Below are 11,203 nucleotides of genomic sequence, written 5' to 3' on the forward strand. Positions count from 1 at the left end.
TACAGTGGTATAAAAGGCTGTGAGCATGTACGATAAAGGTCTCTGTCCTGCACAAGCAACGGAGCCCATGCATAAGTTGCCACAAGCTGTCCCGGTTCTGTGCCCTCCCAGCTCCTGGTGCCCCCTCACCCCCTCCCCACAGGACACCATGACGAGCTGAGAAGCTGAAACGCCTGCAGCTCAGTGCAGCACTGCTCAGCAACAGCTAGAGACACTGCTGTGTTATCAGCACTCTTTGTTTTTCTCCTAAAGCCAAAAGAGAGCACCAGATGCCAAAAAGGAAAACTCAACTCTGTCCCAGTGGAAACAGTGACACAGTTTAATTTTACTGGGGGGGATGCGGGGCTGAAGGACCCTGAGAAGGACTCCCAGACCCCAGCGCTGCAGCTGGGGCAAGTGCACACAGTGAAGTCGACGGCTCCTTCCAGAACAAAACTGCCCCGATGGCTGCGGGGCTGTGGGCAAGCCCAGGGCAAGAGGAGGGGTTCTGGGTGGAGCTGGGCAGAATGGGGTGACATCACTGCCATCTTACAGTGGGACTCGTCCCCCTGAAGGCAGAGCTGGAACAGCAGGCGCATTTGCCGCTGTTCCCTCTTGTGCTTCAAGATAGAACAGAGACCTCCAAGCCAACCCCGAGAGGCATGGCCAGAGAGACCTAGGGCATCCTGCACCCCCGTGGTGCACCTATGAGGTGTGTGAGGTGCAGACCCTGCAAGGGCCATTGGGCTCAGCTGAGGATCCTTCTGCCTCCATCCTGTCACCACAGGAGGAGGATCCCCTGAGCTGCATCCGCATCTGCTGCACATGCAGCCCCAAGTAGCGGGCACCCTGTGCTTCCCTGGCTGCCTCTGCCCAGCCGTGCCTGAGGGTGCCGGGGTCCCCTGATGCCGGCACTGTAACTCCCCTCCCTGTCTCAGGCACAGGCACAGAAGCTGAGTTTTCTGACCTGCATACGCACCGCTTGCACAGCCGCCCTCAAGGACAGCAAGGCTCATGAGCACCTGTGTGCCTGTGCGTTGGAGGTGGCGCAGTGCATTGAGTAAGGGGAGCACCGAGAGCTGGGATGGAATGCCTGGCTCTACACACCATGCAGGGCACACTGCAATGTCCCATCCCATCCTGCTGTGCCCACAGGTGCTGCTGCAGGAGGAGCCCACCGAGTGCCTGGATGTGGAGCTGTGGTAGCAGGCCATGAGCGCCATCGCCACCATGAGTTACCACCCCAGCCCAGCTTTGGCCAACGTGGTGGCACTGGTCCCAGCTGGGGGGCCTGAGCAGAGCATCACACCTCTGCCCTCTTTCCCCTTGCAGCAGAGCACGGCTGCTTCCCAAGAAGGAGAAGAATGGTCTCCTGCACACCTCCATCAGCACTGTCCTCCATCTCCCTCACCACGAGGATGACACAGACCGGGATGCTGCATCCTGCATGGAGATGAGTACGGGCTGAGCCCTGGGAATGCTTCCTGGACACCACCACCTGGGATGCCCCTCTGCTGCCAGGATGGCTGCCCTGACCCCTGTCCTTCTTGCAGACCATGGAGGCCCTGCACCGCCTGCTGCAGGGACTAGTGGGCAGTGCCAGCACCACTGTCCACGTGGAGCTGCAGAACATCTTGGAGGTCTGGCTGTAGCAAAGCTGGGATTTGTGGGGACGGTTCAAGGCTGTGAAGGGGGGATCCACGCAAGGTCCCCCCAGGGCCTGCTACAGGCAGAGGATGCTGGCCTGAGGCCGGCCCTTGTGGGGTCAGAGGGATGGGTAGGGAGCAGCAGGAGGGCGGCGGGGCTGCAGTAAGACAGGGACACAAGCACCCACCCCCACTGCAGCTGGGGAGCGAGCAGAAGGACGAGTGCCTTGTCCTGGGGGCACACCAGCAGCTTTTCTCTCCACTGCTCCTGCTGCCCTTCCCCATGGGCCAGCTGGTGGCCATGGAGGAGAGGGCCGCGATGTGCACTGGCAGGCTGCTCGCCTTCACCAACACCTGCTCCTTGCCAGAGGTAGGGCGCTCTGGTGTGCACAGCTCTGGGGACCATGTCCTTGCTCCCCAGCTGGAACCCACCTGTCTCACCTGTCTCCAGGCTTGCACAGAGCCTGGGCTGGGCCCTGCTGCCCCGATCAGCCATGCGCCTCTGCTGCCTCTCTCCCCAGCTGTGCTACTGCTTCATGGGAACCGCCGTCTTCCAGCACAGGTGCCAGGAAAACCAACGCTTCCCTGTGCTGGGGAAGCTGGCCGGGCACCTCCTCCTCTCCTGCACCTCCATGCATGAGAGGACCAGAGACGAGGCGATGAAGGCTGTCCATCAGCTTTTCACCTTCATCACCACCTCAAGTGAGAGCAGTTGCTTTGGGCTAGGTCCCTCAGACCTCCAGGTGCCCAGGCCCCTCACTCACATTGTGTGCGCTCCTCTCCAGGACTGTCGCTGGAGCACAAGGAGCCCAAGGTGCCACAGGTCTGGGAGAGGCAGCTAGCTTTGCTCCACCAAGAGGCTTCCCCTGAGAACAGAGCCGTTGCTATCTTTCGGGTACAAAGAGCAAACCCTGAGCCCACAGGAGAACCCAGGCCTGCAGTGTCAGAAAGAGTGCAGGCGCTTTCCCCAAGCAGCCCTGGTGCCCGTAGGGCCCTCACACTCCGTATCCTCAGTGCCACCCAGCCCGGCCCCTGCTCCCAGCTCTCCTGAGGCCCCGACACGGCTGAGCAGCCATGCAGGGGATGAGTCATTCCTCCTCTCCTTCTTCCCACAGGTCATTCTGAAATACCTCCTGTACCCCGAAAGGGTGAATGTCTTACTCACGACCATCGAGAGTATGACAGTGCCAAGCCTCCACAGCACCGATCTGGCTGCCCACATGATAGATGTGCTCGCAGCAGAGGCTTGCTTCCCTCCACAGCAGGTGGGAACCTGCTACTGCCACAGCTCCAGCCCTCAGGGCTCTGCTCCATCCCTGGCACTGGCACCGTGCTTGGCCGACAGGCAGCAGTGGGGATGGCAGCAGGGCCCTGCTCTGGTGCCATCCCATTCTCACTTGTGTCCCCCTCCAGGAGAAAGATCATGAAGACCATCTACAACAGCCTGCCTTCCATCAAAGACAAGGCAGCTTTCAAAAGCCTGGGCAGGGCCCTGCTCGTGCTGACCAGCAAATTCCCGAAGGAGATGGTTAGCAGCCTGCTGGTCTGTTCCCCGACCTGCACCAGGTACGGGGCCCATAGCTGTCAGGGCTCCTCTCCCTTCCCTTCTCCACCCCACGGCCATCAGCCAGGCGAGGGCAGCCATGACGACAGCCCTGGGGAACCTGCAGGGTCACTGTCACCATGTGGAGGGAAATGCTCTCACAGTCCCCAGCCATAGAGAAGGCGCTGCAGGAGTTGCTCCGAGTGCTGATAAACCACTCTCAGCAGCACTCGTCACCACTCATCAAGGACTGGCGACGTGTCCTTGCCCTGGCCATAAGTTCCTCACTCACTCAACTGAGCCTGAGTCCCCACTCCCCTCCCCTGTCCACCCCCAAGCCTTCTCCCTGCCCTGACATCCATCCATAGGCCTGCCTGGAGCTCTCGGGGTCTCCCTCCCCCTCCCTTCCTCCATCCCTACAGTTGTAGAGATGGAATAGAAACCTGGGGAATGGGGCAAGAATCGTATCCAGGTGCTTTCTGCAGGCAGCAAGGACCCTACCTGAGATACTCCAGCTGCCTCTGGTCTTGAAGGAGGCCCAGGCCATCTTCCCAGAGCTCTTCCTGGCCCTCCTCCTGCAAGCGTCCTTCACCACCAAGCTGACGCAGCAGGAGGTGGAGATCTTCTGGGAGGAGCACCAGCAGCACCAGCTCACTCCCATCAGGTGCCACATCCCCGTCCCCCCGCTGCACCCAGGGACCCGGTGCTGGGGCTCCCAATGTGACTCGCACCCTTCTCCACCTGCAGGTCCACGGTGCAGGCCTTGAAGGTGCTGCTCTGCAGCGTGGGCCTCCAGAGGCAGATGGAGGCCATCCAAGAGCAGGGTGGCTGGGACGCGCTCCTCAGCACCGTCACCCACCTCCAGGGCGTGCAGGTGGTGGCCAGGTAAGAACTCCTTCCTCGAGGTGCCAGGGGGTCCCCAGTTCTTGGATAAAGTGCTGCCACAGTACCACAGCCTGTGGCCCCTGCGGCAATGGTAAGAGGGCTGCACAGCCACAGCTGTGTCCCCCTGGCTCGGGGCTCATGGTGCTTTCTTATCCCTGCCATGGCCATGAAGGAACTGCCCGGTGCTCTGCGTGACCCCATCTTCCACCAGCTGGTTGAGCTGCTCAGCAACAGCTTCTACTCCTGGGAGATGGTGGCCATAGTCTTCCTCACTGAGGTGAGCAACAGCTGCAGAAGCAGCCAACTTGAGGCTGCAAGGCCACTGCTGGCACGAGCCCTGCTGCCTCCCTCGGGTCCAGGCTTGGCTGTGCCCTGCTGTCTTTCCCCAAGCGGACTCTTGGATCCAGCACTAAGAGCCGTGAGTATTACAGATGCTGGAGTGCGTGGACGTCACCACAGAGCTGCACCACATCTTGAAACTCTTCACCACCTATCTGCAGAGCCAGAGCGTGGGCATGCAGCAGCTGGTGCTCAGGGGCATCCTGCAGCTCAGCAACAGGCAGGACACGGTGAGCAGGGGCCACCAGGAAAGCTGCAGGTTGGGCTGGGCCTGCCATGGGGCTGAAGCAGGGCCACCTGCAGACCAGCACCTCTACAGGCAGTGAGGAGGTGGTGCTCTCTGCCTATCCCATCACTGCCTGCTATCCTCAGGGCTGGCACTGGAGCTGTTTTGACCTAACTGTGCTTGCATCTGAACCTAGAGGAAGGCGTGTTTTTCCCACAGGCAAGGCCAATGATCATCTTCCTGCTGTGCATCATGGAGCAGCTGCAGGACGCAGACAGCAATAGCCCTACCAATACTCAGCACCTTGCTGCAGCTCCTGGATGGGGCTAAGATCAGCCTCATGGCTCTGGAGCTGTCCGGCAAGCTCCCAGTACTCTTTAGTGACGTAAGGATGGAAGGGAGCCCAGAACACGAAGGATGTGGGTTTGAGCCCAGTGTGCCCATTCCTGCTGCCCTGTGACAGCGCACCAGGGGACTTCCTGGCCGGTCTTCAGTTCCAGGCGCTGCGTGCCCCTGGGCAGACTTTCTGCAGGGCAGAGCTTGCACGCTTTACAGCAGTTCTGGGGCCATCCTCAGGATATCGACTCTTTGAAAGGGTAGATAACAGGACAAGGGGAAATGGTTTTAAGTTGAGAGAAGGAAGATTTAGGTTGAATGTCAGGGGGAAGTTCTTTGCAGAGAGAGAGGTGAGGTGCTGGAACAGGCTGCCCAGAGAGGTTGTGGATACCCCGTCGCTGGAGGTGTTCAAGACAAGACTGGATGGAGCCCTGGGCAGCGTGGTCTACTATTAGATGTGGAAGTTGGTGGCCCTGCATGTGGCAAGGGGGTTGGAGATTCATGATCCTTGAGGTCCTTCCAACCTTGGCCATTCTGTCATTTTGTGATCTTCCTGCAGCCTCCCAGCTCAGAGATTCTGCCCCCACTTCATTGATGGTGATGGCCCTGCTTGCCATGGAGGTGGAGCTGCTGACACTGACATCCTTCCTTTCTTCCTTCCTCCTCTGCAGGCGTCCAGCACTGTGCGGCAGCTCTCCATCGACATCTTCTTGGAAATGTTGAGCTTTGTGGAGGGCCAAGGGAAGAGGAAGATGCAGAAGGAGGTGTGCAAGAACTTGGCCCTGCTGTATCTGCAGCTGCACGATGAGAAAGACAGTGTGGCCAAGGTGGGGATTGCGTTCATTTGGGGGAGGGCAGTGCTGCTCTCGTGGTGCCCCCCAAACACCAAGAGCATTGCAGCCCATGGCAGCATCAGCCCCTGCTCCTGCATCCTCCCTGTGGAGGAGCTCCGGGGGATGCGGGCTTTGCTGCTGCTTGGGCTGCGGTGCCATCTCATCTGTTTGGCAGGCCTCCCAGAAAGCCCTCCTCAGTGCCGCATTGTTCCGGTGCTGGAGGCGGCTGGAGCACCTGGTGCAGACAGCGCAGTTCTGGCAGATCAGCGAGTGCCTGGTACGCACATTCCCACACTCCAGGACAGGGTCGGGACCACCCTGCGCTGAGCCCACACTCTTCCCTCTTTCCTCTCCAGCTGGCCAAGAGGAGGAGGAAGAATGCGGCACAGGACTACCTGGGCCAGAGCCTGCTCTACCTACGGAGCCCGCAGGACCCCTGTGCCGGGAAGCTGTGAAATTCATTGGTGAGCCACGAGACTGAGCCTCCCCTGTCCCTGGCCCTCCACGCTGCACCCAGGGAGCAGCTGGGGTCGCTGACAGGGCCGTGTGTTCATAGGGCTCTTAGGGCAGCATGTGAGGGATCAGCAGCAGGCCGAGAAAGAGTGCATCTACCAAGGTGAGCCAGGCAGTGGGATGTCGGGGCAGCCGGCAGGCGATGTGCCTGTCCCCTGCTCCCTCCTGCCGGAGGGGAGAGCTGGGCGCCCTGCGGGTACACGGCTGTCAACGAGCCTCTGTTCCTCTGTTATCTCAGGACTTCAGGAAGCGCAGCGAGACCCCAGTCCATCTGTCTCCTCGCTGGCCCTTCAGACACTGAAGATCCTGCAGGAAACGAGGCCACGTCCACCACGAGGAGACTTGGGGCAGCTCTTCTCCAGGCTCCGCAGTGCATGGAGGAGGTTGCGCTCTTCGTGGGCAGACAGCTGAGCGCCCTGGAAAGCTCCCGGCATCTCCTCCTACCCGCTGCTCAGCTCTGCAAATTTGTCTGACTTTATGAGAATCTCTGTATTTGCAGAAGCTCAGATCATCAGCAGCACAGGCATACTTGTTCCTGCAAGAGGTGAAAGGATTATTCTAAAATATCCCCTTCACATGTAAGTGGATGAAATAATTGAAAAAAGAACTGATCACACAAGTCTCCTTATTAACCCCTTTTTCACCAACGCATCTGTTACCATCCAGCCTGGTCAATTCAGTATAGCAAACTGCCTTATTCCTTTTAGCACAAATGATGAGATGTATGAAGATTTAACAGAAAACAGAAAACCAACCTTCCTTGCAGAACAGTTCCTGAGTGCTTAGCAAACCTATTAGCCACACAGGCCGTTCAGTAGCTCGTTTGCTCCATCTTTTGGTAGAAGAAAGGACTGCAACGCTGTGCTCCAATTTACTTGAGGTTCACTCATCAAAGAGCAGTTTCCACACCTAAGCACAATAGCTTTTCAGGTTAGAGACTGCTCCTCATTTTAAGAGCTCAGCAATAAGACAAAACAAAGAAAGAAGACTTCCCAGAGAAAACACAAAAGGGAACGGGATAAAACAGCATTTGCAGACAAGGCAAACAACCAGGGGAAAAGTCACATTTCACCCCTGGAACCTCAAGGTCAAGACTCCACAACCCTGCACTCAATTCTCATTCTCCACCCTCACAAGTGGACTGAAGAGAATTCCTCTAGTTCTGCCATAGCCTCCAACACTCCGTTTGCCAGTTTGAGCCATGGAAGTGTTTTCAGCCTTCTAATATCGCTGCCTTCCACTCATGAACCCTAACAGTTCAGAACATTTCTTTCCCTAGGTCTGGGAACATGTTCAGCTATTTTCATCAGGTTGCAGACCCCTCTGCCTTAAAACAAGGCAAAACACCCCAAGGCAGCAGTGTGCTTTTTCCTCCTTTACTTTTGCAGCTTGGCATCCATTCTTGCCTTCCCACTCACATTTTAGGAGATGGCTACAGAAGAGCTGTATTTCTCAATGTCAGTGGAAACAGAAAATATGCTCTCTATAGAGCACAGCATCACCCGCTCAGACAAGCACCTGCAACTGTCCAAACCACACTGTGTGCAGGCAGCAGGGTTTCATGCACAAGAAGGTGTTTAAAACAGGATGAGCAAGAGAATCCACTACTGGAAGGAAAGAGGGATGGCAAGAGCACAGCTGGAATGAGCACAAAGCCCAGTGAGCAAACGCTGGCTGATAAGTTACTTCTTCACAGCTTCCTAACCACTCTCTTTCCTGCCTTATTCCCTCTGTGTTCATTCTCATAAAAGATGACCTGCCGTTCTGACACAACAGAACAACATCTCGATAGCTGCTTCACAGCAGTGTCAGCAACTCCTCCATTTTCATGTCGGTACAGCAGTATCATTAGAGATCCTGGATGTGGTCCAGTTTAACTGAGACATACTTCTTCATCTAAGGACCAACTGCCTGTACGCTGGTCAGAAAGTCAGAAACACATCAGCTACCTAACAGGCAGTGGAGCAAAAAGCACTTCACAAGCTCTTGTTACTAGGAGGGAAAGACAGACTGCATTATATTCAAGGTCCAGAACTATGCCTTTACAAAGACAGACCTGCACTGTGGTAAGACATCTGCTGAACGTGAAAGGGCAGGCATGTAGCCAAAGAAGCAGCGTATGCACTGATGAAACAGACTTCCAGAAGAATCATGGAAACGAGAGCAGGAAACAAGGCAAACTTCACAAAGATAGAAGCAACAACAGCTCACAAATGGTATTAAGCAGAAAGAGAAAGAAAAAAACAACAATCTTTGGTTACTAACAGTCTTTTCATCTCTGATGACTATCAATCTGCCTCTTCAATCAACAAATGCCATAAGAGAACTACACTTGTTGACTTCATGCAATCTACAAAGATGAATTCAGTCCCTGAAGCCACATTCAGCGCTAAGTAATTCCTCTTTGTTAACTACCATAAATATACAACAAGCAAAAGTATGAAGTCAGTTCAACCGTTCTCATGGCAGCCATAATACAGCAATAGTCCTCCCTTGGTTAATTAAGTATATCTCTATTAGAAAGCTAGGAGGAAGCTACTAGGGAAGAGAGGCAATACTGGTACCCATACCCAATTTCTCCAAGGTATATGGACCAACAGTCACTGCTTTGGAAAGAAAGAAGCTTGAGAGAAACCAAGTGCTTACCTGGGAGCGATACTTTTCACACTGAACGGCCAAGCCATCAAACCAAATTTCAAATGAAATATTTCAGGTTGACAAATTGAGTACTGAATCTCACATTCTTCCCACTCTGCGTATATAAAGCACAGGGAAAAGGAAATTGTGCAAAACAAGGACAGGCTATTCAAAGCACACGGGAAATGTCGGGATCATAAAGCACATATGCACATAATCAAACCAAAGTTAATGGCCACTAGCTGGTATTCAACTTACTTTTGTTACTCTTTTCCTTCGATTTTTCCACCTTGCCTGCTCGGTTAATAAAACCACAATTGTAAGAGTAAAGCAAAGGCACTATTTAGTGCTACATCAATTATTATGGCTTTGTTGTGACACAGTGGTGTTCAACAGATCCCAGAAAGCTGTCCGGATGCCTCAGAAGCAATTAAGGTTTGATTGATCTAACTCACTACAGCACGGCATGTAAAATGTTCAGAGACATTTGAATGATTCTATTATACAGAAGAGATTAATGCCCAGAGATAATTTAAATTAAATTCAAGTTCTTTTAGCAACTGTTACACACAGATTCAGTCCTATTGTGGTAACAGTTAAGTCATTGCTTTACAAAGAAAACTAATTAAATAAAAGAACTGTGACTAATAGGTGGCACTGCAGCCTCGAAAAAGTGAAACCACATTACTTTATACTCCTCAATATCAAAGTTACTCACATAAAACTGGACATTTTCTCCCAAATAAACCAGCTTTCTCCCAAATAGACGACATTTTCTCCCAGATAGACCACTTCTCTACCAAAGATGTGACATATTCCCTCAGAAATACCAGCTTATTCTTAAACATATGGCCTCTTTTTCCCAGACAGCCAGCTTTCTCACAAACAGATGTCACTGTCCAACCGAGTCTGCTATTATCTCCCACAAATAGCAGTTTTCTCAGAAATACCTTCCACTTTCTCTGAAAAATACTACTTGACACTCCTCCAGAGGACATTTTCTCCCACGTATACCATATTTTCTGCCCAGATGACCAGTTGTCACACCAAAAAGACCACAGTTGCTCTCCAGTAGAAGACATTCCTTCCCACCATTTCCCACTTTTCTCCCTCAACTATGTCCTTTCCTCCCAGAAATGCCACTTTTCCCTTGGAAATTTCACCTTCTTTTCCAAAAAGAGGAGATTTGCTCCCAGAAATACCCCTTCTCTTACAACTGCCACACGCTTTCTCCCAAAAAGCCTCCATGACAATGCCAAATGGGACACTTGCAACCAAGAAGAGGACATTTTCTCCCAGAAATACCACTTTTCTCCCAAATAGAGATTTGGATTTGGAGATAGGATTTTCATGGTTTTGGGAAGAAATACCTGTTTTCTTCCCAAAAGACATTTTCTTCCCTCAAGAGGACATTTTCTCCCAGAAATACCAGTACTCTTAGAAATACCTCCATTTCCTAGAAAATCTACTACATGACACTCCTCAAGATGACACTTACTCCCCGATTTGGGGCATTTTCTCCCAGAAATACCATTTTTATACCAAATAGATGGCATTTTCCCTCAGAAACACCAGTTTTTCTCACGAATTCCTGCCATGGTCTGCCAGAAATACCATTTCTATCCCCAAAAGATGACATTTTCTCCCCGAAACTCCAGCTTTCTCACAGATAGACGACCTTTCCTCTCCCAGATAAGACATTTTCTCCCAGAAGTACCAGCACTCTTAGGAACACCTCCCATTTCCTCCCTAATATACCGCAATACACTCCTCAAGAGGACATTTTCTCCCATCAATATTCTTCACACTCCTCACAGTCATCCAGCCGTTTCATCTCCCAAATGTGTGGTATTTCTGCCAGAAATACCAGTTGTCTCTTAAATATATGAAGGTTTCTTCCCAAAATACCAGCTTTTTCACAAGCATACCACCTCACCCCCACTCCCCTCGAACGATGATCCTGTCTCCTGGGAATACCACTTTTCTTAGAAATACCTCATGCTTTCTCCAAACAAAACGACATTACAATCCTTAAGATGACATTTTCAACCCAAAGAGGACATTTTCTCCCAGAAACACCAGCTTTTTCCCAAGCACTTGATATTTTCTCCCAGAAACACCACCATTCTCCAAAACAGATGACAATTTCTACCAAATAGATGACATTCTCTCCCAGAAATACCCTCTCTTTTCCAAGCATATGATATTTTTGCCCAGAAATCCCAGCTTTTTCACCATTCGATGACATACTCTCTCAGAAATGCCC

At 52.9% G+C, this 11,203-nt stretch overlaps 1 protein-coding gene across 1 annotated transcript; it reads left to right on the forward strand.

The window, feature by feature from the left end:
• Positions 1-1,209: 1,209 nt before the first annotated feature.
• LOC149913433 (maestro heat-like repeat-containing protein family member 6) lies at positions 1,210-6,762 on the forward strand. The gene is given in 19 exon segments (XM_090129578.1): positions 1,210-1,254; positions 1,533-1,619; positions 1,825-1,995; positions 2,147-2,327; positions 2,411-2,520; positions 2,741-2,890; positions 3,046-3,191; positions 3,296-3,447; positions 3,658-3,832; positions 3,916-4,055; positions 4,218-4,330; positions 4,485-4,651; positions 4,880-5,003; positions 5,626-5,781; positions 5,963-6,064; positions 6,144-6,216; positions 6,219-6,251; positions 6,344-6,403; positions 6,539-6,762. Coding segments are annotated over 19 exon segments (2,358 nt in total). The 3' UTR covers positions 6,712-6,762.
• Positions 6,763-11,203: the final 4,441 nt, after the last annotated feature.

This window comes from Phasianus colchicus, chromosome 37, assembly GCF_987193195.1.
Source record: "Phasianus colchicus chromosome 37, bPhaCol1.hap1.1, whole genome shotgun sequence".
NCBI lineage: Eukaryota > Metazoa > Chordata > Aves > Galliformes > Phasianidae > Phasianus > Phasianus colchicus.